Genomic DNA, 26,271 nt, shown 5'->3' with positions numbered 1-26,271 from the left:
TAATAGATTTGCTTAAATTTCTATATAAGCTCTCAAAGTCACAAATGTTTATTGGGTAAAGCAGGTCTTCCTAAACTGTGGGTCACGATCCCATATGGGTTTAAGAAGCACTAGGGCCAAGGACAGCCTTTATTGCACCTCACAGAAAATCCAGAAGATACAAAGGACTTAGAAGAGTTCACAAACAGGTACAAAATATCACATAAAGTATACATAGTAACCCATAAGCTTTCTTTGCAAGGGAACTGACTGGACTTGGAGCTGCCAGTGAGGTGATAGCCTGACATTCCATTGAAATCTCTCTTCTCCAAAGGATCTTGTTCAATTCTTTCCATACTTGTAGTGCCAACTTAGGGTTTAGACTTCCTGAAAGGAAAGGACATTTTGAGACCGCTGTACAGACAATCTCCCTTCCTCTTTTGCATCGTATCTGTGCTGTCTGAATAGCTAACAGTAATAGTGGTGAGTCAAGTACTTGTCTTCTGCTCCTCCATGTCCTGACTTCTCCAAAATAGGAATTATGCATGATAGATAAAGTAATTTTAGATATCCCTATGGTCTAGGACACCCAGGAACCCAAGCAAAGTAATAATTCAGTGAATTAAGAGAAAAAATGCCTACTCACTAGCCCCTCTCACCCCCAATCAGCATCCTCTCCCCACCAGTCTGGCAGCAGCGCTACACAAGCCATCAGACTTCCAACAGAACCGAACCCTCTCCCAGAACTGTGGAAATTCAAAAATAGAAGTTTGCTCCATCTGGGACAACAGTGGGGCAGCACTCTGTATCACAAGATCTCAGGCAGAGAACCGAGAGACAGAGGGAACTCAGGTGGAACTGGGGGTGGGGGTGGGAGAGTGAGAGGCCAGCATTCAGCTGAGGCCAGCTGAGTCCCCCAGAAGTCATTTGGGGCAGAGACCAAGGTTGGCAAACCTTGAATTGCCCATCATGAGAGGAGGCTTAGATGGCTTTAAAATATAGCCCAAAGAAACCACACCAAGTGGAGAAGGAGTTAGAAAATGAGAGTATAACGGGAAAAGCCTGAAATTACCAAGGATCTCAGGAGGAAGAAAACTCAATTAAAGACCTTGATTATAAGCAGGTAAACCAACAAGAAAGGTATTAATAACAGAAAGGAAATGATGCCTCTAGATCAGGTACATCTATGAATAAATATTGTGAGATAAAGTAAAATGTATCAGCATTTGATGAGGCAGAAAAACCCTGTTGATTTTCATGAGAGTATGGAATCCTATAGCTAGATATCATTCCTCATTGTTTTAAAAGAAAAATAAGAATTGTGAAGGCAGAATTTATGGCCTATACAGCAGAAATAATTGGCAACATAGAAAGTATTGAATATAAAGTGTCGTCTCACCAAAGAAATAAAAGAGAGAATAACTAATTAAGAATGCAAATATATGAAAGCAAAGGACAGTTTAGAAAAAAAATAATGTGAAAAGAAAATATGATCTCCTTATAAGAAAAACTCATTGATCTCAAAAACAGGATGTATAGTGATAACTGAAGGATTATAGATCTCCCAAAAAAACCTTAAGTCCAAAATAACCGTGAACATCATAATACAGAAAATTATATAAGAAAACTGCCTTGAACTTATGAACATAGAAAACAAAGTGCCAATTGAAATAACCTACAGATTATCCCTAGAATATACCCTATGCTGTAAACTCCAAAACACATAGTTGTTAAATTGGACAGTTCCACTGACAACAAATTCTGCAAGCCACCAATAGAAAAACCTTCAAATATAAAAGAAAGGAAATCCAAATAACACAAGACTGTTTTGCATCCACCAGAAACCATAGAAGGAAAAATCAAAAAAGCTCAAAATATAACATATAATATACCTACCAAATCTGAGCCTAACCATTAATAAAAATGGAGTATCCAGTTTTTCAGAACCGTCTATCTGTATATGTGCATGTATATACATATATACACACATATGTATATATATATGTATTCATGTATATGTTTCAGGAGGAAATTTTTGTTATAAAAATAATTTGCTTCATCTTTATTATTATCTGTAAGAAAAGTGGTATTTTCTTAATTTTGCACCTACACTCTTAGAAATACTTTGATATAAGAAAGTCAGTATGTTTTGCAGTAACATAGAACTACCCTATACTCTGCCCCCATATCATCACACAATTAATTTTGCAAAGAAACTTCCTTTTTGTTTGATTACCCTTGTAACAGTTTGCAAAACTGTATGTAGTTCATTGTGTTTGTTTAGGAAGCATTTCTAGGAAGCAAAGTATTTAAATTGCATGAGGGGCCACTTTTCTCACTAATGCTTTTCTGTTTTCATTCCAACATTAATGGAACTCCATCAATGAAAGTCTCTAAGCAGCTTTATATAATACAAACCACAGACGTCATAGATGGGTGTTGTTTTGTAAAGTCTGCTTTTGCTTATTAATGCCATCTAATTTGGGCAGCATGCTTTCATTTATTCATTTCAGCATTCTTGAGATAATATTACAGCTAGATGATAAGTTACCTTTTTTTCTCTCTCATTTGAGAGGTGTACTTGCTGCGTCTATAAGAGTATCTCCATCCTTTGAGACTCCAAAACACAAGTCATTATGTAGGTGTGGCTCATACCCAGGTGTCAGCAGGTAGCTCTAGTCCATTTGCTTTCTGCCAAGAAGTAGGAAGTGTGCCCCATTATCAGTCTTCTGGAGTCACGATTGGTCATTCAAGGTTGTCTTCTATTATGATACTGTAGCCCTTTTTCTCTGGGTTCTACTTTCTTCATTCTGCATCATTTCACACAAATCTTTCCAGGTTTCTCTGAATCCCTCCTTTTCATAGTTTTTTATGGCATGGTAAAATTCCATTCAGCCATTCCCCACCTGTACATATGGTCTTTTATCTCTGTCTTTGCTGCTTTGAGGTATAAGCCTCCATATAGACCTATAGGGATGATGCGTGATGCAGGCAAGTAGGCATAATTTGAGTTCGCGAGCTTCTCAGCACTAGGTAAGCAGGACCATAGAGTTTTCTCCTTTGCTTCTGTGTAATACAGGTCATTAGCAAAACTATGCTTAACAACAACAAAAATCATTAAACTGTATAACCTTTGACCAGAGACGCTACTACTAGGCCTCTACCACACAGAGATCAAAGAGAGAAGTAAAGAACTCATCTGTACATAAAATATCCATAGCAGCACTTTTTGTTGCAGCGGAGAACTGGAAAGAGAGTTGGTATCCTTTAATTGGGTAACAGTGGAACAAATCATATAAATGAAGTGGAATGTTACTGTGCCTTGAGAAACAGCAGAAGGTAAAGAATTCAAAGAAACCTCAGGAGACTTGTATACGCTGGTGCAGAAGGAAATAAACAGAGCCAAGAGATCAGTTTCTACAATGACTACAGTTCTATAAAGATGAACAACTTTGTAAGACTTAAGAACTCTGTTCAATGCCGTGACCAGCAGGGATTCTAGAGGAGCAGTAATGAAACATATATGCTACCTGCTTCTTGAGAGAAGCAGAATCAGACACAGCGTACTCACATGTGGCTGCTGCAAGGGCTGTGAAGAGTGGGAGAAGTGAACAAATACAGAGGACAAAGAGTCCAGATCTAAGTGTTAAGCTTATACTAATTTAAGCCGGTTAAACGTTTTTGAGCCTTTCTTTCTTCTATGTATTGTTTCAGTATGTTTGTTTTTAAGATATAAGGGAAGGAAACTACTGACCTAACTTTAAGGATACTTGAGGATACTACTTACCTAACGGTAAGGATAAAGGAAGAACCAATTTTTTTAAAAATGGTTAGAAAAGGCCAGTTAGAAAGTAGAAAGTCAGAACAGCGCCATCAGATCCTAATTCAAAGGGTCCCTTCCTTTTGGAAGTGGTAATACTGAAGAGGGGAAGGCATTGAACACTACAGAGAATTTGAAAAACATTGGGATGAAATAGAGGTGATCATCATAATTAGGATTCATATTGCGTTTTACAATTTACAAAGCACTTCCCTCACAGTGAAAGAGCATTTTGTATACCATTTTACAAATGAGGATTTCTTCTTTTTTAGTTGTTTCATTCATATTTAACTCTTTGTGACCCCATTTGGGGCTTCCTTTTGCAAAGATACTGGAATGATTTGTCATTTCCTTCTCCAGCTTATTTTACAGATGAGGAAACTGAGGCAAGAAGGGTTAAGTGACTTGCCCAGGGTCACACAGTTAGTAAATGTCTGAGGGTATATTTGAACTCAGGTCCTTCTGACTGCAGAACTGGGTCACGAATTATATCAGTGCCTTAGGAACGCTTTAAGAAAAATCATATAAATCATGTAAAGTCAATATTCAATTGTCACATTTACTGTTATATTAATAATTGAGCACTGTAGGCTGTGGTTCTAAGGAGCAAGTCAGTGTTCATAAAAAATAAGAAAAACTAATGTTTCAGCTAACATTTTTAATTATGATGAATATAATTACATCATTTTCATCATATTTTTCATAACCAATGATAGTGAGGGCATTTTCATTGAAATGCAAAGGTCTCACATGCAAAGTGGTTTGCTGGAATTATTAACCTCTTTCTGTGCCCTAGACACCTTTGTGAATCTGGAGAAGCCTATGATGTTTTTCAATACATAAAATGAAAAACATATTATTACAAAGCAAACCAATTTTATTGAAATGCATTTTTCAAATTTTTTTTTGAAAAAATAAGTTCACAAATTTCAGGTTAAGAATCCCTACTTTAGACTTTACCCTTCATCAGAGAGAGAGAGAGAGAGAGAGAGAAAGAGAGAGAGAGAGAGAACTCTTTCAAAATGATCACTTAAGAGATCATCCAGTAAGGAAGTATTCATGTTCCAGCTAATGTTCATTAGCTCCATGTTAATCTATTATTCAGCACCTGTGGGCTGTGCTCTCACTGGGTATTTCCAGTGTTTGCTATCAGTAATGAAGTTAATGATGTAGATTTGGCCACATGGGGGCAATTCAGTTAGGATCCTTTCTGTTTTCAAAAGGTTCATGCTTCCCCTTTGAGGTTCTATTTCCGCTATAGCCTGGAGACCATTACTTTGTGATTAACTCCATTGCTTATTTAATGACATTAAATAAGTGATCATTTTTTTTTCTCCCCGTCATCTGTGTATGCAAAGATCATGATTAGGCTCAGTTTGAAAAAGCTGTTGTTTTTCAGAAGTAGAAGTGCTTTTATTCCATTACAGTAATTAAAAAGATAATAAGTTTTTCAAAATCTATTTACAGTATCTATGTTAGAAATTAAATGACTAGTATATATTATGAATTGTTTTCTGATTGATAGAAATGACACCGTGGGTTTTAAAGGCCATTCTTTGCTTTGTTCTTTGCCATTTGACAGCCCACCTCTATTTACTGAGGAGCGCATTGTGGACAAAATATGATGCCTCGCTTATACTACTGTATGAGAGAAGTATTTTGTAAATTGTAAAGTTAGTGTAAATTAGATTAGTTGTTATTATTGTTATTAGGGAATGGGGTGTTAGAAGTACATTTTCTAGAAAACTGAAGCTCACCCATTTAAACAAATGATTTTTTTCAATTATTTTTAAGTACTCTTTCTAAGAAATTTCTGTGATCTTTTTTTTGTATATTTCTCTAACTTAAAGACTGTAAAGAACACAGTTTAACCTTTATTTTTTGTATCCCACCTTGTTATAAAATGTAACTTTTTACTATTATCATTGGACCTACCTTTAGAAGCCTGTTTTCCCCTTACCTCCTGCACTTTTCTTTCTAATTTGTTATTGTGTTAGGAAACCAGATAAACCAATTTATTAAAATTGTTTCTAAAATAGGAGTAAATAAGTTCTGAGTAAAGGGCTGGGGACTCTCTGTTAAAGAAAGCAGTAAGCTTAAGAACATAGACTTTGACATTCTTTTGGTTCTGTGAGGATCTTTTGGTCTTTTTTCCTTCTTTCTAAGTTCACTGATATATTTCAGATAGTTGAGGTTGGTTGTTAGGTATCAGTGGATCTTCTGGATCAGTGCAGTGTTTTACATAAAGGGAATAAAAGATGATCTTTATTGTTGAGATAGCAAAGGACCCTAAAACCTGATGTATACATTGGCATCTTTACCTTCTGGTTCTAAGTATCTAGTCTTGTCAGTGCTCAGTCACATGTGCAGAGGTGACACCTACTGTGATTTATCAGCTCAACGCATGTGGCAGTTCACTCCGTGCTATGCGCTTTTCTGACATCTGAAATCCTAGGGGAAGATTTCCCCTTGTTTTCCTTTCCTTTGCTTTTTCTCTAAGAACTCTATGCTGTCTTTTGTCCCTTAGTCGATGTTTGTCTGTCAGCAATAGCAGCTGGATGTACTTTCTCAGCCGTCTTTAAATTCATGACCTTCAGCCACACAGACTTTTGGGATACTCCCTTCCCCATGTCCTGACTTTCCCCCACACACACTTCAGTCTATTTCAAGGACAAGGTAACTGCTTCATCTACTACTTACTACGTTGTAGGCACTATGCTAAACACGAGTAATCCAATACAAGCAAATGTAAACAAAACTGTCCCTGCCCTTAAGACCCTTATCTTCTAAAGGGGGGAAATATATATAAAAGGGAAGCTGAAAGGGGAGGTGGTTATAAGCACAGCAGCCTGGGAAGGAATAGTCTGGATGGTGGCATAGAAGTCTTAGGTACTTGCAAGATCAGGCAAAAGATGAGAGCCCAGGGACCTGGGACAGAGTCGCAGCTACTGGTGGAAAGGCGGTAAGGGAAAGGTCCAAGTAAAGTTTATACTACTAACTTGTATTTACCATGCTGAGGCTTTTTCACATTACCTTCTGGTACTACTTAAAATATTATGTAGATATTTGTTATTATTATTATTGCTGTAAAGATGTAGTGAATTGGACGTAGGATAATAGAGTCCTGAATTCCGCTTCTTTGTGCTTTTCTCCGCCCTATATTTTTTGAGAATACCTCCTTTTCATCAACCTGTATAGAAATGGCATGGCCAGCAGCCTAGTCAAAGAACTTCTAAGTATGTCTTTGTTTTGTTTCACTTTTGAGTCCAGGTTCCACTCTTACCTTTTTACCTATTTTCACTCAGTCTCCTTTGCTGGTTTTTGATCCATGCCATGCCCTCTGGTGGTGCGTCCCCCAAGAGTGTTCTAGGCTCTTTTTCTCTTTCTCTCTGTCTCTCACTTGATGATTCTATCAGCTCCCTTGGGTTTGGTTCTTATCTCTAAGCAGATAATTCCCTGATGTGTAGATCTAGCCCATATCTCTTTTCTAAGTTCTAGCTTCTAGCTTCCAGCTTCCTCATGGATAAGTCAGAGTGGATATTTCATAGGCACCTTAAACTTGCCATATTTAAACAGTTGTTTGTGTCTCTCCATGCTCCACTCCATTGTTAAAGTCTATTGTTTTTTATTACATTTCTTTTATATTCCCTTCTTTCCACTTGTACAGCCACCATCCCAGTTCAGGCCCTTGTCAATACGCACCTGAAAAATAGTCTTCTGTTAATCTCCCCACCTCACATCTCTTGCCACTTAATTCCATCCTCCACATAACTGCCAAAATGATTTTCCTAAAGCATAGATTTGACCATATCATCTCCCCACTCCACTCCACCCGCCTTTAAACACCAGTGCCTCCATGTTACCTCGGTACACAATATCAAGTCTTATTAGGCATTTGAAGTACTTCGTAACCTAAACTCTTTTCACCTTTCCATATTCTTATACCGGAATATTCTTCCCCTTCCTTATCACAGGGGTTAGAGGTGCGGCACCCCCACGATCTGGAAAATCTGTGTAAAACTTTTTGGTCCTCCCTTTGTACCCGAGAGGTCTGAATTTTTCTTTCTTTTATGGGATGTTTATAGTACTTTATTGTAAAATTTGCGTTAAGTATTTGGTCATAAGCTCTTTGTGGTCTGCTGGCCTTCACATGTTGCCTGCAGCTTCAAAAAAACTTCCAGAAATTCCATTTAATTTCTTATGCCAACCTGTGACATATATTGAAACCATGATGGGAAAAGTTGCAGTTGAGGGAGAGATAACTGTACTGTCCTCCATGTACTCTGATCCACCCACACTGGCCTACTTACTGGTCACATGACACTCCTCTATACTATCTGTCCACCATCCCTGAAATATTCCCCCTCCTCATCTACACCTCTTTGCCTCATTTCAAATCGTACCTTCTTCAGAGGACTTTTTCCCAGTCCCTTTCCTGATAGTTCCTTCTCCTATGAGATTACCTCCAATGTACTTTGTATATGCCTTGTATGTACCTAGCTATTTATCTCTCCCATTAGAATGTGAGCTCTTGGGGACAGGGACTAGTTTTACTTTTCTTTGTATGCTCTCTGTTTAGCACAGTGCCTGTGTGTCTGTGTGTGTGTGTATGTGTGTGTGTATTCAGAACTTAAAACACCAAGTAAAATGGCTGTTTCCACAAAAATAATAGAACAGAAAAAGAGAATTGTATATAAGACTACAGATCTCGATTATTCATGTATAGTTTGCTTTTCTTTTTAATTGTATAATTTTATCCAGTAACTTGCAAAGCTATCCTGCTTCGCATTTTTAAAAAAATGTCCCATTGATCCTTTCCCCCTTTTTTTCTTCTTTTTCTATCCTATCCTTCTGTATTTTATATATCTAATCAATTCCACTGCTCCACCTTTTTAGTTTTGATAATTATTGCTTTGAAGTTTAGCTTTTTGGCAGCTAGATATTACAGTGGATAGAGTGTCAGGCCTGAGGTCAAGAAGGCCTGAGTTCAAATCCCACCTCAGACACTTACTAGTTGCATGTCTCTGGGCAAGTCACTGAGCCCTGTTTGCCTTCTTTTCCTTGTCTGTAAAATGGTCTGGAGGAGAAAATGGGAAACCACTCAGTACCTTTGCCAAACAAACTCCAGTGGGGTCACAAAGAGTTGGACACCACTGAAACAACTCAACACCAAGTTTAGTTTAAGATCTGGCATTGTTGGTCTTCCTTCTTTCCCACTTAAATTTTTTTTTTCCTTGAGATTCTTGACTGTTTGTGCCTTCAGATGAATTTAGTTATTTTTTTCTAGCCCTATAAATAAACATCAAGTTTATGCCTGATGCATGGTAAGCATGACTGATTAGTATATAGCTCTTTTCCAAAACGGATAGATTAGGAAGTGATTGTTCCGTTACAAAGAAGCTCTTCACTTTGCAAGATGATTCAAAGGTGTCCTTTAAAGTAGTAAGCTTCCCAAGTGTGTTTAAGTGTTTTTTCAAGCACTATAAAAAGGAAAGATGTAAAGATGAGTAAGATGGAATCCTTGACCTTAAAGAGTTTAAAACCTAGTAGAATGCCTACCATACCTGGCAGCCTGTAATGAGAAAAATGCAAAGTGCTCTGGAGGATTAAAGGTCTTCAAGGAAGAGGAGACTTTTCAGGAGGTTTTTGGAGGAAGGATGGGATTGTGAAAAGTGGAAATGAGAGGGAGGGATGTTTCTGGCAGAAAGAATAACATTAGTAAAGGCACAGAGTCAGGAAAGTATAGGATGTATACAGAAAACAGCCTAGAAAATGTTGTGTATGGGGGTTGTGGAAGAGAGAGACTAGAAAAAATATATTGGGATCATAGTTTAGAGGGCCTTATATTTCAGGTAAGGAATTTGCACTTCATTCTGCTATATGCAATAGGGAGTTACTGAAGACTTTTGAGTAGGAAAGTGGCATTATCAGAGTTGTTTGGAAAAATTAATCTGTAGGGTGGATTAGAGGGGAAGAAGAGATTGAAGGATTAACTGGAAAACCATATTAATCTAGGCAATAGAATTAGGAAAGAACTTATATGCTATAAGCAAAAGTACTATGCTAATCTTTGAGCTTTGGCAAGGCCTCTGTAGAAAAGTCTATTGTACCAGTAGCATTTCCTCTCAGTCCTTTTTGAACAAAAAGGCTATATTTTCCTAAACCTCTATAGGTATAAGGCTTTTGAGAGGTAGCGATCACTTTCAGACATCTGAAGTGCCTAAAAGGTCCTTCTTCGGGAACTTAGAAAATCATAAAATTATAGGTTTTTATTTAGATGAAAAGGATCTTAGAGAGTCTAGATAGCACAAAACTGAGTATTGGACCTGAGTTCAAATCCAGCCTCAAATACTTACTTGCCATGTGACTTTGAACAAATCACATAACTACTGTCTGCCTCAGTTTCCTTATCTGTAAAATAAGAATAATACAAACTATTATTAGTTCTTTACGTTTTTTGTGTATCATGGACTCCTTTGGCTATTTGTTAAAACCTGTTGAACCTTTTTCAGAATAATGTTTTTACATTTGTAAGATAAAATACACAGAATTACAAAAGAAATTAATTATAATAGTTATCTAAATATTTAAAAAAACAAATTTACAGATCCCGTGTTAAGAACTCCTAACATAATCCAACCTTTTCATTTTACTGAGGGAGGAACCAAAGCCCAAATAAGTGAAGTGATGTGCTTAGTAAGTGACAAAATGGAGACAATCTCTCCTCTCTGCCAATCTAGCATTCTTTCCATCATACAGTCCTGGAGAGGGTTTAGACAGTCACTTGTAGTTCTTTCTGTAGGAAAGAGCCTGGTTTTATTAGACTAACCTCTCCTTCCACCATAAACTTGTTCCTTGAAGGATAGTCCTGTTATGCTGTTTATGTGTTGTGAAACGTGACTCCTGATTGGCTGTAAAGTAATGGGAGAAATAAGCAGAAGCAACAGAGGAAGATAGAGCAAGAAGAGGCAAGGCAACAACTTGGAATGGTGAAAGGGGGAACTCAGGAGCCACAAACATTTGGGGAAAAGCTAGCATTCCAGCAGGTCCTTTGATTCCTAATGCCTGTCATTCCAGAGACTTGTTAAGAGTAGACTTGTAGGTTGACATCATTCTCTCCCCAGTTAAGTTGAAATTCCTTCATGCACTTTGACCACAAAGCCTTGACTCTTGTCATTGCTTAATCTAAATTAACTTTCCCATTACTGTTTCACTGCTTGATTTGATAAATATTTGTTTCCTATATGTGACTGACATATAATAAATGCTTCATGATACTGCTTCAAGCCAGCTGAGATTAAGCTATTATCCTTCAGACCTGGGAAAGAATTACCTGCCCATAGAGTGACCAGGAAAAGTGGCTTTCATCCTGAATCCCCAAAAGAATCATATCTCTGTACTTCAAATATCTGTATAATGAATAGCTATAATTACAAATACAGTACCCTTTTTGAAGACCAGTAAGTGGGAGAATGATTACCAAACTGGGCCACTCTCCTACTCAGAAGAAGAAATCAAAGCTATCAATAGTCATATGAGAAATGGGCTCTAAATCACTAATAATTAGAGAAATGCAAATTAAAACAACTCTAAGGTATCTCCTCACACCTATAAGATTGAGTAACATGGCAGAAAAGAAAAATGATAAATGCTGGATATGGAAAAGTAGATATTCTAATGCATTGTTGGTGGAGTTGTGAACTGATCCAACCATTCTAGAAAACAATTTGGAAGTATACTCAAAGAGCTATAAATCTGTGTATACTCTTTGACCCTGAAATACCACTACTTTGATCCATAGATCAAAAAGATCAAAGGAAAAGGAAAGGGACCTATATGTACAAACATATTTATAGCAACTCTTCTTGTGGTGGCAAAGAATTGGAAGTTGAAGGGATGTCCATCAGTTGGGGAATGGTTAAACAATCTGGGGTATATGAATGTGATGGAGTACCATTGTGATGTAAGAAATAATGAAGGGGATGATATCAGAAAAATCTAGGAAGACTTATATGAGCCGACAAAAAGTGAAGTGAACAGAACCAGGAGAACATGGTATATAGTAACAGGAATATTGTAATGACAATTGACTATGAAAGATGTAGCTTCTTTGATTAGTACCATGATCCATGGCAACTACAAACGACTTATGATGAAAAATGCCGTCCATTTTCCAGAGAGAATGAAGAACTCTAAGTATAGATTAAAACATATTTTTTCACTTGCTTTTTTTTTCCTTTTTTTATATAATTACACTTTGTTTCTCTTGCTTTTTTGTGCATAGCAGCTAGTATGGAAATATTTTTCATGACTTTACATGTATTATGGGTATCATATTGTTTACCTTCTCAGTGGGTAGGAGGAGGAGCTGGAGGGAAGGAAGAGATTTAGAACTCAAAAGCTTTTTAAAAAATTATAATGTTAAAAATAAATAAGCATTAAAAAAATTTAGCCCTCTATCTACTAATTTAAGTTGATATATAGTTTCTTTTACTTATTCATTCATCTGTGTATTTGTTCATTTATTTATATATATCTACTTTTCTCTCTATCTATTTATGGTAGAGACAGCTAGGTGGGACTATGGATAGAGTGCTTGGCCTGAAATTGGGAAAGCTTAACCAAACCACTCTGTAATTGTATGGGAATCTTTACCTCTATCAAAGCTGTAGGTTTACTTCTTATTCTTACTTGCTTCTTGTTCTTATTGCCTTCTCTTCCTTGAGGCTTTTTTTCCTACTTGTTTTCTGTTTCTCTGAAACAATATCAGTGAAACTTTTAGGCATTCTAGGATCGTTGACTGAGAGCTAAAAGAGACCTCAGAGGCTATTTAGTTCTTTGTTAGTAGTTTGCATTTGGTTTATCTTGATTTTAGAAGTATGAATTATTTTAAGTGTTTATCATATTTTTAACTGAAAGTTTGGCCATTGTTGGAAGATTCCCTTGAAGTAGATATTTTTCTGCCAACTTTTGGCTTTTCAAATGTTCATCTCTTGCCTTGAAAGTGCATACTGAACTTTGTTAGGTAGTTAACATAGATTATCTGAGTTTATGGCGTAAGTTTCTGAATTCTGTATGTGTTTTATTGCCCTTTCCCCAATTGTCCTTTGGCCTTGTTGAGAAATCTACTGTGATCCTGATTAATGTCCTTTGGTAGTTAATTTTTGTCTTTGGGAAGCTGGGCATGTCTTCCCCACCCCCTTGTTATAATATGAGAGTTTAAGTGAAATGTTTAGGAGTATTGAGAATTGAATTCTTCCTTGTCAGGGAATAAGTTCTTTCTATTTGTATATTGCCATCTAAAAATTTTTTTGACAGTTTTCTGGAATGTCCCATTCAATTTATTTTACTTTTCTAAATCAGGGGGAATGTCGTAAATCCTGAGATTTCTTCAGTGTGATCAGTCTTTCCATGTTTCTCATTTGATTCCATGTTTTCCAGTTTTGGGGTTGTTTTTTTTTTTTTTTTTTTTTGATAATTCAGTGACTTTCTGTACCTTTACTTCCTCCTGTTCTGTTTTGACTGTAGTAAATCTATAGTAAGACTAGTTTCTACTGTAATAAGTCAGATTTTGGGTGATTCTATTCATTCTTTTAAGTTTTCTATGATGCTCTCCATCAGCCATTTTCCTGGCTTTTTTTTTTTTTCATCCTTTAATTCATTGATTTTATTTCATTTTTTAAACTTTTGTCAAGTTCTGTTTGATCTTGTAATTTTCTTTTTAGTCAAAACTCTTGCATAATTTCTTTAATTTCAGGATATCTTTCAAGTTATACTGTTTCTTTTTTCATCTGCATTGCTTCTGGACTTTAGGAATATAGTATCGTATAGTTGGCATTAAAAATTTTTTATTAGTATTCTTCTTGCCTTTGAATGTTTTAAATTTTGATTGATTTTTTCTGTTTTTTTAAAAGCTGCTTTTCTTCACTTTAGTATTTCTTTTTGTTCTGTTTTGATAAGTTTATAGTGAAACTGCCTTCCTGCTAAACCTCCCATGTTGCCACCTTGACTAGAGTATTCTTTGCCTGAATTAAGTGTTTTCCATTTTTGTACATTCATTTTATATGACTACAGATAGCAGTGAAATTGAATTGTATACTGGCGATTTTTTTTGGTGTATGTCTTGAACTTTTTTCTTCTTGTAGACATGTCCTTCATGTGGTGTTACATTCGCTCCCAACTGTGAAGCCAGTCCTGAAGAAGGAACAATTCAAAATGGCTCTCAAGATGAGCATAAAAATAATGCCAAGGTAATTTGTTTATTCTAGCTTCCCTTTTTCTATTTATTTTACTGTTGAACCTTCCTAAGGTAAATCTTAATTTGCTTGGTTCTGAGCAGGTGAAGATCACCTATTAGGTAACATCACTAAAGTTTTTCCAGTCCCACTGATTCTGAATGAGTCTATCAAGAGTAGGGCACACTTATTCTGTACATGTTGTACAAGTTACAGGTTAAGGACAAAACATCTTACTGCTTTCCAGGCACACTTTTGGGAGGGAGACACAAAACCAGCATGTGTGAAGTAGAAAATAATTCAGCCCTCATCTGAATTGTACTCATTATAAGTACTGTTAGAGTTAATAGTTTAATGTACACTAAGAAATTAAGGGCAGATCTGTCAAGGAAGTGATTCAAGCTAGGCCTTAGAACCAGGGGCATCCAAGTTTTTTCAGTGGTGAACTATTACAGCAGATATCCGTATGTGCAGGGGCCACATTTATTTTTTAAAATTGAAAACATTTGTGAAGTCTATTAGTTATTCATAACTATGGATTTTAAAAAAGGATTAATACAAATGCAGTCAAAAGTAAAAAAAAACAGAATCAGGCTTTATCTAAGAAAAAACTTCTTACTGATGAAGGCTACCCAAATATAGAATGGTTTCCCTTAGGAGATAGTGGGTTCTCATTCACTAGAGATCTATAAGTAAAGACTGGGTAACCATCTTTTAGGTATATAGTGTAAAGAAGATTGTTGTTCTAGTAAAGTTTGTGTTTAAAGTTCACCTAATCCAAAAGTCTGTGATTCAGTGTGATTCATAAAAAAGTGCATGTACACCTAACATGTAACTAGGTAAAGCAGCTGGTGGTGCAGTGGATAGAATGTAGGTAGGGGCTTGGAATCAGGAAGACCTGAGTTCAAATCTGGCCTCAGATTCTTACTAACTATGTAACCCTGGGCAAGTCACCTCACTTCTGTTTGCCTCAGTTTCTTTCTTTATAAAATGGAGATCATAATAGTACCTACCTCCCCGATTTGTTTGCAAGGATCAAAGGAGATAATATTTGTTTAACAATCACTTAGCACAGTGCCTGGAACATAGTAGGTGCTTTATAAATACTTAATCCCCCTCGCCCCACCCAAAGTTAGTTAGTGAGCAGTTTTGAATAAGTTAGACATATTAGACCACATTTTCAAGAACTGTTGAATCTCTTCACTGTTCTCATCTGACTCCAGGTTTGCATCATTGATAATGATTCTCAGTTTCAACAATTTCATGGAAGGGAATGTACTTTTATAGTCAGGTAGACCCAAACATTGACCAGCATTCATTCATATAGCCCAGAATGTCAGGTGGTTAGGTAATACTGGCCTCCTAATGTAACTGTGTTATCTTTGTTAATTTTTTTTTCTCTATAAATCTCAAGAGCCACATATTAGATGCCTGGACCCAAAAGGAAAATTAGGTTGGAATGTCAGTTCTGCTGTTTATAGCCTGTGTTGGCCATGGGCAATTCAGCCTTTCTGAGCTTCAGTTTCTTCACAAATAAAATAGTAATATTAATATTTGTGCTATGTAATATATAACATTGTTGAAAGTCTTAAAATGCTATGAAAATGTGAATTATAATTGGAAAGACATTTTAGTGCAGTAGAAAGCACTGTACTTTGAATCAGGAGACCTGGGTTTGAATCATTGCTGTGACACTCAAGTAGTTGTTTGACTATGGGTCCCAAGTCACTTAACAGTTTGCAGCCTCTTTATGCTCCTATACAGAATAATAATAATATTTGCAGTACTAAGTGTGGTGTGAAAAGTACTTTATAAACCATAAATGATTGCAGAAAGTTATGATTATTTCAGTAAGAGAAGATGATGAGGAAGGCATTCTAGTCAAAGTAGACAGTAGGAACAAAATTGTTAGATAGAAATGACCATGCCACATACAGAGGATTCCGAGAAGAACAGTTTATAGATTGTAGAATAAGGGTATGTTTTAACAAAAAGCAGCAAATATGGTGACTTAGTGTGGATGGAAGCAAATTCTAGGGTCCCCTAAAAGCCAGGCAATCTGAACGTGATTCAGAAGGCAATAGGAAGCCACGGTAAATCTTAAGCAGGGAAGTAAAGTGAAATTAGAACAGTAGTTTTGTAACTGTGTGCAAAATAGATTGGAGAGGAGGCTAGAAGAGAGAAACCAGTCAGGAGGCTCTTATAGTCTAGTTTAGGACAGAGGGGGCCTTCATAGAGTTGTAGATCCTCAGATGGAAAGGACTTTTGGAGTTAACAGTCCGTTTCCTATCCCAACAAGGAGCTTGTCTGCACCACCATGACTAGTGCTAACCTAGCCTTTGCTTGGAGACCTGAAGTGTCAGGAGAGCTCATTAACTCCTGAGGAAGTCCATTCCACTTTCAATTGATCGTTAGCAACACTTTCCCTTTATACTCGTTAAATCTGTCTCTCGGCCTCTTTTATCCATTGATTCTGTTGTCATGGAAACAAGCAAGCCAATGAAATAAAATGAAGTGAGTCCTTCCTTTAACAACCCTTCAAAAGCATTTACATGACGATGACTGTCAGGCCCCGCCTACGTCTTCAGTTCTTCAAACTAAACATTCCCATTTTCTTCAACTTGGGAAGGACATTTTTTTCTATTGGCTTTGGAAATAATTTTGTATATATTTTGTGTCCAGTCATCAATGTAGATGCTGTATGTCTCCAGTAGAGTACTGGGTCTTTGAGTATAGGAACTATTTGAATTTTTGTATTAGTAATTGTTGCTTTGCACCTAACACACTGAAGATACTCTATCAATTTTTGTTGAATTGAATTGAATTCCCACTAGTGTTGATTTGGGCATTGTGTCACATGACCTCACCATATTTGGCGCCCAGAGCTAAACACAAAACTCCAGAGGTAATCTGATTTGTGAAGAGAGGCATGGACCTGTTGCTTTCCTCCTCATGAGTACTGTGCTTCTCCTAAAAGCCAGAGCTCTTATTAGGTGTTTCAGCTTCTTTGTCACACCTTGACTTACGTGGAGTTGGTCTCTTCATGTGTACTTGGGCAGATGATTAAAAACAAGTATAGAACTTTATATTCATTCTTATGAAACTTCATTTTATTAGATATAGCTCTATATTCTGGCCTGTTGAGATCTTTAAGGATAAACATTCTTTTCAATTCATCAAGCACTTATTGAGTGTCTGCTCTGTCCGAGGCAGTGTGCTGGGTGCTGGGGATACAAAGACAAAGCTGACTCTGCCATCCAGCGTATTAGCCCTTATTCAGAAATAGAGAAGTTTGGAAGCGCATCTCAAATGAGATGAAGAAAGACTGAGTGTCCGGGTTTAAGGTGATTGCAGAACGTCTACAAAGCAGTTGGAAAATGAGACTGAAGCCGTTGTGAAGGCTGGGCTGAGGAGGTTGACTTGATATCCTCAGCCCAGATGCAGCCTAAGGCCACAAGCTCACTGAGGGAATGACTGCAGCAGTGGCAGAGGGGTGAGGCTACAGCTTCAGGGGACATCCCCAGCTAGGAAAAGGATTTAGGAGAAGTAGAAGGAGCATTTTAAAAAGTCACAGGAGAACCAGAAAAATGCAGTGTCTTTAAAATTAAGGGAGGAGGAACTTTCAAAAAGGATATGGTGATATATTAGAAAAGATTGTTTATATAAAGAAACTCACTAATACAGGGGCATATAACCTTTTAAGTGCCATAAGTTATCAAACTGTTAATCTACTTAAGTTCAATATTCTCTCAGACAGTGGTATCATAGGACCTTTCTCTTACCACACTTACAAGCATGGTTGTATTAGGTTAGGGATGTTCCATGAAAGTCTCTTAACTTTCTCATGGATCAAACATCGATAATCTATCAAGATTAAGAACTTGTATATTTTCAATCAGTATCACCTTTCTAAATAACGATTTATATATTCATTAGCCTTTATGTAAATATGCACATCGCGTACCTTTTAACATATACACAATATGCCTATACTAAAATATTTTAAATTTCTGTATTTACTGTTCTTGCTATGAAGCAGACTTCTGGAGGACATAGTCCAAAGGCCCAAAATGGACTTTTGAATCCCCCTCAGGAAGAGAAGCTCACCAATAGTCAGACATCATTGTATGAGATGTTGCAAGAAAAAGGAAGATGGACAGGGGTGAGCTTGGATCAATCTGCTCTCCTTCCACTGAGATTCAAGAACATTCGAGAGAAGACAGATGCTCATTTTGTTGATGTTATTAAAGAAGACAGGTGAGGTGGAAGTGATTTCATCATAGTAAAATTTTTAAAGTGAAAATATCTCCTTTTTTTTTTGTTTAATAACCTTTTTAAAGAAAGAACCTGATCTTCGATTTCAGTGGTGTAGGGGTGCACCGATGCAAATTCGCAGCTCCTCTGCAACCCAGAGGCTTAAGAGAGGTTCAGGGATCTGACTGGGGTTACCCAGCCAGTGGCATCAGATGTGGAGCTTCCTTGTGTTCTTTATTATGTATACCCTCTCCAGACATATACATATGACTCTACTGTAAGTAGACCCAGTATGTGAGCATCTGAACTTACAGTTAAAGGGGCAATATTTACTTTACAAAAGGTTTCTGCACTTAAAGATTTCCTCTCAAAATTTTTAAAAATCATATCCCCAGGCTTCCCTAATTGTATATTTAATATGTGTATTATTACTGTTCTTGCTAATAATAGTAGCATTTACATAATGCTCGAAGGGTTGTAAAATCCATATGCTTGTTCACTTGATTAGCCAGAATTTGGCATATGTGTCAGTATTTTGGAGCAACTGTCAGGGGAATAAAATGATGTTAATGTACTTAAAAAATGGAATCTATTAATTTGAAACTAAGTGACTCTCTAATAAAGAAGTAATCTCATACCATAAGCTTAAAATTTCAAAAACAAAGAAAAAACTTTCCCTTAAGTTCCTCATGAGTTATTAAATGGAAACAAGGTTCTCTTAAAGCTTTCAAAATGATCATAAATTTGACATAAATAAATGTGCAAAATTACATAAAACTAACAATTAGCAAGAGTTAACCAAATGAGTTAGCAAGAATGATTTTTGTCTGTATCCCTTCCCAAGTTTTTATGGTAATTTACAACCTTTGACTTAAATATTTTCTTTCTCTTTAAAAAATATATCATTATTAGCACAATGTCTGGCACAAGGTAAGCACTTAATAAATGTATGCTTCAAGTTACACTAACCCCATGTTGCAAAGGTCTTTCTTTACATGTTCCTTTTATGCTTCATAATTATTATTCTGATGGCACCATGATGTTTTAGTATATTAATATGATACACATTTTTCAACTATTCCTCAATTGTTAACACATGTGGATTGTTTCCGGTTTTTACTACTACAAATAGAAAGTAGCTATGACTACTTTTATATAAACAGGTCCTTCTTATGATCTTATTAAGATAAAGTTGTCACGGCAGAATCTTAGTGTTAAGAGATATCACCATTTTTTTTACTTTAATTCTATATATATTGTCATATTGCCATATAAAATGGACCAGAGTCTCATCCTACTAATGATGTCTTTGAGTGGCTCTTTCTCCACAGCCTCACCAACGTTGAATTACACACACGCACCCGCACACACACACACACACGCACACGCACACGCACACACACACACATATGATTTCTTGCTATTCTAGTGTGCATAAAATGATGCTTTAGGAGTGACATGAAAGGAAGGGAAAGCAAAGAAATACATATGATGTTGAAATTATTGAATGAATTTTTACACTTTTGAAAGTGTAACTACAGTTTTATGGCCATGTTTTCCCCCAAAAGTCAGATTCATCTCCTTTTGTTGGCAATTACTTAACGCAGTTATTTTTGCATTCTGCATGTAGACTTAAGTTGTTATTATCTATACCTTTTTCCAAATTGGGAGGTACTTTCTAACTAAAACAAAAATCGACAAAATATGGCACCAACCTTTTGGAGTGGAGAATTTTCCTTCATGTAATTATTTTAAGGGAGCTATCTCAATGTGGTGGTTTAGGACCTGAATTTTATGGCTAACTTGCTGTGAAACTTTAGGCAACCTCCTAAGCTTAATCTCACATGATTTTTATGACCCTCACTTTCCTCATTCTTAAAATAAAGGGAATTGAAATAACCAGCCATTCCTTCGTAGGACACACAGGGTTATTTTCCTTGAAGCTGCGTCTTCCTCAAGAGACTATCTGTGTCTTCTGTGTCTTTGTTCTCTCTGTCTCTCTCCCTTTCTGTCTGTCTCTCTCTCTCTTCCCCACTCACCTCATGAATTCATTGTCTCTTACTGGTCTCATTCTTCCTAGGACATGATCATTGGTGGGGGTAAGAGGAGCAGAGCAAAAATAAGGAAAGAAACTCCTCCCTCCAAGAAGATTCCCCTAGAAATCTGAGTTCACTACTAGACTGCTTCACCACTGGATTTTGCTGAAAGTTCTTTAGCTATTTACAGTCCCCAGATGCTAGCCCTGGCCAGCCAATAAGCTATTTCTTTCTTGAACCAATAAAAGAATTTCATACCTCATAAAAAAACCATAATGTGTGTACTATTGTGTTTATAAATTTAAAACTTCACCAAGTCCTGACAACTGATGACGTTATATCAATTGGATTTGGGAGTACAGAACATTCCTCCTCTGTCCACCTCTATCTGACATAACAATATTTAGCAGCATTGTATCTGAAATCAGATGATACAGAGGATATCTAGAATTCTGTAAGCTCCTTCCTAGTAAGGATTGTTTTATTCATTTTATCTGTATCCTAGTATAGTACTATTTATACTTGATGCATAACAGGTGCATAATAAATATTTGCTGATTGATTAATCTTGTTGATTTGAATTAAAATAATAAAAATGCCTTATTTTTCCAAGTTGATTGTGCCTAGTCCAATCTTCTTATGCATTGAAGGCATAGAGCAAGCTTCCCTTATAAAAACATTGACATTTAGCATTAAGGGTAATGTGTTCCATCCCATCCACAGGGCACATGGGTACCTAGTCACTTGGTAATACAGCCTGGGTAGGCTCTCCCCAGTTTAGAAAGGAGTGTAGCTCAGAGTTTGGCATGGGTAGCACTAGTAGTAATTAGAGATGCTACGGTTTTGCTCTGTGGCTAACGGAGAAAACATGGCAGTGTTGTAGGCTTCCTACAGACTTCCTTTCATTTTGCTATTTTCAGAGGGGAGAATAAGATTGAGTTCATAGTGTCATGGAATTTAGAGTTGTATGGAACCTAATCATTTAACCTAAGGTCCTCATGCTGTAGGGGAAGGAAAACTAAAGCTCCCAGAGGTGGAGGAGCTTCCCTAAAGTCATACGTTGAGTAGGAAGCAGAGCCAGAGCTGGAACCAACCTAGGGAGAAAAAGGCCTTTCCCTTTTCTCACTCTACACCCATAGGTGTGCCCAGCTTAAGGGCCCTCCTTTCTCAAATGAGAGGCCATCTCATAAAACACTGGTATGTTCATTTCCACCTGAATTTTTGTAATTATTCTGCCACATAAAAGAGAGAGTTCCTGTTGCCAGTAATTCATTTAGGAATGTAGGGATGGTTTTTTGGTTTGTTTGTTTGTTGCGTAGGAGTTTGTTCAAGTTTGATTGGTATATAGTTATACCAGGTAATTGGACTTTGTCATGATTTGTCAGTCTTGATGGCACCTAGGATAGTTGTATCAAAAATCATACCCTGTTAACTGATTCAGCTTATCAATAACATCTTCTATTTTGTACACTGGCAATTATTGTTAGTTAATATTGTTATTGTATAATTAGATAATATTGTCAGAGAGATAGACCTGGAACCACAATTGGGTTTCAAGTCATATACTGGCTCTGTTATCTGGGGAAATCACTCAGTCTCCCAGGACTTTAGGCCACTCTCTAAGACTGGCAAAGAATGGACTGGTCTTCATTGATAGAGGTAATTTCCTTACTAGACAGTTCCCTACACCAGTGAAATTCCAGGTACAACAGTCCCCATCCCTATTGCCAGTTCAGAATTATTTTTTAATTTTAATTTGAATCATCCAGATCAATATAAACACTTTCAGCCTAGTAATGAAAAGAGCATACCAATATTTTGCATTGCCTCACATGATGTTTGCTGAACAAATACACTGTATTTCTTGTAAAACTGAATATTGCTGATGTGTTTTCCTAAGGTTCAATTATTCTCTGTCATAACTACAGTAATGGTCTTTCTTTAGCACTTGAGGAATATAATACGCACTTATGTTTAGGCATACAAAGGACTTGTCCAGAAACAAAAGAACAGTGTTAAGAAACAACAGATTTTAGATTTCTATTTCATGACGCCCTTTTAAAATGATATCTCTGTAACCATTTACAATATTATTTATAGTCAACGTAACTACTGTTCTTATTTTCTCATTTCTCATTTCTAGTCTAATGAAAGACTACTTCTTTAAGCCACCCATTAATAAGCTGAGTTTGAATTTCTTGGATCGGGATCTAGAGATGGCCTACAGGACCAGCTATCAGGAAGAGGTAACTTTTATTTTTTTATAGCAATTTTTTGCTGTTACTGTGCAGTATATTAATTTTAAATTTAATTCCTTTCTCTTTAATTCTCTTTTTTGGTGGGGAGAGGTTGTTGGTAATGTACAGAAAAGCTGTCGATTTTTGTTGTCTTTTTTATGTCCTGCTACTTTGTGAAAGTTATTGTTTATATTAATTTTAGTTGAATTCCTAAAGGACTCTTAAGAAAATCATCACATCATCTGAAAAAGTGATAATTTTGTTTCTTCTTTGCCTGGGCTTATTCCTGAATTTCTTTTTTTTTTTTTTGTCCTACCACTATAGCTACTATTTGTAAATTTATGTCAAATAATAGTGATAACAGTGGACATCCTTACTTTACCCCTTATCTTACTGGAAAAACCTCTAGTGTTTCTTCATTACAGATGATGCTTCTTCTTGGATTTAGATAGATAGTATCTGCCATACTGAGGAAAGAGCCACTTATTCCTTTGATTTCTAGTGCTTATCAAAAAGCTTTTTCTGTATCTGTTGATGTAATCTTATAGTTTCTATTTTGCTTTTATTATTTATAATGTTTATAACTTTCCAGATGTTAAACCAAACTTGCTATTCCTTATATAAACTCAACTAAATCATAGTATATAATTTTTTACTATATTTCCAGAGCTTCTTTGGTAATGTTTTATTCAATATTTTTACAACAATATTCATTAACAATACTGGTTGTAGCAAGAGTTGATGAACTATGACCTACCCATATGCTAAATCCAGCCTGCAACCTATTTTTGTATGACCTGTAAGCTAAGAATGGTCTTCACCTTTTAAAGTACAATAAAACTTTAACCATATCAAAGCCTGCAACTATGATATTTTTGCTTTTGATTTCTCCCTATAATTCAGTGAACTTTTAAGTATTTAGATACTGTGCCATGAGATACATATACATACACATATATATATTTCATTATTGATGTTATATAATTATCTATGGTACTTCTAAGAATAATGTAGTTTTTCTGCCTCTTTTTAAGTCCATTTTTTTTGTGTTGCCTTGTCTGAAATCATTATTGCTAACTCTCACTTTTTAAAAATTCATCTGAAGCTTAGTAAATTTTGATCCAACCCTTAACTTTTACTCTGTACAAATTTGTATGTTTCAAGTATGTTTCTTAAAAACAATATATCATTGGATTCCGCTTTTACATCCTTTCTGCTATTGTCTTCCATTTTCTGGGTAAGTTGTGCCATTCACCTCTTTACTTTTAAGACTAGGTAGATAGATTTTGGAAGGATTTTTTAGCGTAGAGTTTGGGATGAGGTCTGTAGTTGTTGACTAGAGTTGGAGATTCTATTCATCTTAATTCAGATTAACTCAACAAACATTTTTAATGCACCTACTATGAGCCAGGCATTGGGCTTAACTCCTGGAATTAAAATTCAAAAATTAAACAGTCCATACCCTCAAGGAGCTGCCATTTTATTTTGGACAAACAACATTATCTATAGATAAAGAATAGCAAACAAAAAGGAAATAAAATGGAATTTCAGAGTGCTGCTAGGGCACTAACAACTAGGAAGATCAGGGAAGAACTTGTATAGGAGTTAGCATTTAAGCTAAATCTTGAAGAACTCTAGAGATTCTAAGAGGTGATGGTAAGGCAGGGAATGCATTTGAAGCAATGGAACAACTTGTGAAAAGGCACAGAGATGGAAGATGGGATGTCATATATTGGGAATAACAACTAGGACTGTTTTATTAGAACTTAAATTACATAAAGGAAAGTAATACCCGGATGGGTGGACTAGACTGATTATCATGATGGGTTTTAAATGACAAACAGAAAAATTTGTATTTTGTCCTGGAGGCAATAGGAAGCCAGTGGAATTTCTTGAACAGATGCTTTAGGAATATCAGTGTGACCAACTGTATGGAGACTGTATTGGAGGGGGAGGAGGGGAAGAAGACTGGTGACCAAGAGAGCAATTAATAAGCTATTGCAGTAGTCCAGGGGCTATATAAAACCAACAAAACAAACAATTCTCAAAAGAATTGAAAACTATTAACAATAATATTCTTCCAGATCACTAATAAGAGAAATATAAATCAAAACAACTCTAACATTTAAAAAAATGACAAAAGACGGAAAGAGAACTAAGACAGTTTCATTAATATACTGTCAGTGTAACTTTGAATTGGCCCAACCATTCTGGAAAATAATTTGGAAATTAATGATTAAAAGTTGTTAAAATATCCATACTCTTTGGCCCAGAGATCCTATTTCTAGGCACATACATCAAGAAAATCAAAGGCAAAAAGTTACTATACATCATATACACCAATATGTTCATAGAATAATTTTTTGTGGTTGCAAAGAACTGAAAACAAAATAGATAACCATTAATTAGCGAATAGATAAACAAACAGTGGCACATTAATGTAATGAAATATTACTTTGCCATGAGAAATGATAAATATGAAGAATTCAGAAAAGTATGGAAAGACTTATGTGAGCTAAAGCTGGGTAAAGTGAGCAGAACCAAGAAAACAGATGCAATGACAATATGAACAGAAAAAACTAAAACATTATATTACTTCTTTTCTTTCTTGACCCACTTTTAAAATAACATCATAAATGCCTTTTACCAACTACAAAGTTCTTATGCCCACAGTTTTAACTGAAATTTTAAAGAACCTAATTTTAAGATACCTTTTAAGACTAAATAGAATTGGTTTTTACTTTGAAAATTCTTCTGTGATTTACCTTATTATCTTTTATCCTTTCTACTTTCTAGCAGCTTCATAATAACTTAGATAACAGAGGTCTAGTTCTCTCTGCCACTAGCTAACTATATGATCATAGGCCAGTCACTTCCTCCCAGAGGTCTTAGATTCCTCACATGTGCAAACTAAATACTTATGAAGTATCTTCTAATTGTAACAATCTGTGATTATGTCTTATGTAAATTTCCATCATAAGCTGACCAACTTTTCTAGGGCATGTGGCCCAGAAAGTTTGAATACACACACATACACGTTCATGTATATATCTATAAAATATATGTATTATATGTATATGTCTATGTACAAATAATGTTATGTACTATAGTATTATTGAAAAGAAGATATTCAAAAATCAATTATTGAACATATCATTCCATACATTAGACTTTCTAGTGAGAGTTAAGGAACTTCAAGTAAGTTATAATTGAAATTTTGTGTATATATTGTAGTAATATTTAGTAATATTGTTTAATGATATTTTAAGTTATATGAATGTCCTAATTTGTAATAAAGAATTGTGATATTATATATCTCACTAATGTTTTGCCTACATTTTCTTTCACATCTAGTTTTAGAATGATTTTGTAACTGCTTTCCAGAATTTCTGCTAAAACTGGTACTTGACATTGATAAATCATTCTACTGTGTCTAAAGCATTTTCACACTCATATGTCATTTGATACCTCACAATAAGAAAAGAGGCAGCAAAACATAAGAGATAGAAAGATGGTCCTGAAGTCAGGAATACTTGGATTCCTGTCCTGCCTCTAACACTCACTGATTTTGTGAATATAGGCAAATCACTTATCTTCTAAGTGCCCCAAGCAATTCCCTATTTGTTTCGCTAATGTACTTTGCCAGTGTTCATCTTTGGAGGAAATTTCCACACTTGGAGTACCCAACTGATGAAATCACAGGTTTGGAA

General features: G+C 35.9%; 1 protein-coding gene across 2 annotated transcripts in view; it reads left to right on the top strand.

The window, feature by feature from the left end:
* Positions 1-26,271, top strand: part of ADCY9 (adenylate cyclase 9) — a 165,421-nt gene that overhangs the window by 96,456 nt on the left and 42,694 nt on the right. The window contains exons 3-5 of one of the 2 annotated variants that reach the window (XM_072603319.1): positions 13,945-14,049; positions 18,074-18,291; positions 22,468-22,570. In XM_072603319.1, coding sequence (XP_072459420.1) covers positions 13,945-14,049; positions 18,074-18,291; positions 22,468-22,570 — 426 coding nt within the window. Of the gene's footprint in view, positions 1-13,944; positions 14,050-18,070; positions 18,292-22,467; positions 22,571-26,271 lie in introns of both variants that reach the window. The other variant, XM_072603308.1, reaches the window with a different exon arrangement.

This window comes from Notamacropus eugenii, chromosome 1 (genome assembly GCF_028372415.1).
Source record: "Notamacropus eugenii isolate mMacEug1 chromosome 1, mMacEug1.pri_v2, whole genome shotgun sequence".
In the NCBI taxonomy this organism is placed as follows: Eukaryota; Metazoa; Chordata; class Mammalia; order Diprotodontia; family Macropodidae; genus Notamacropus; species Notamacropus eugenii.
This window is presented reverse-complemented; position numbering and strand designations above follow the sequence as displayed.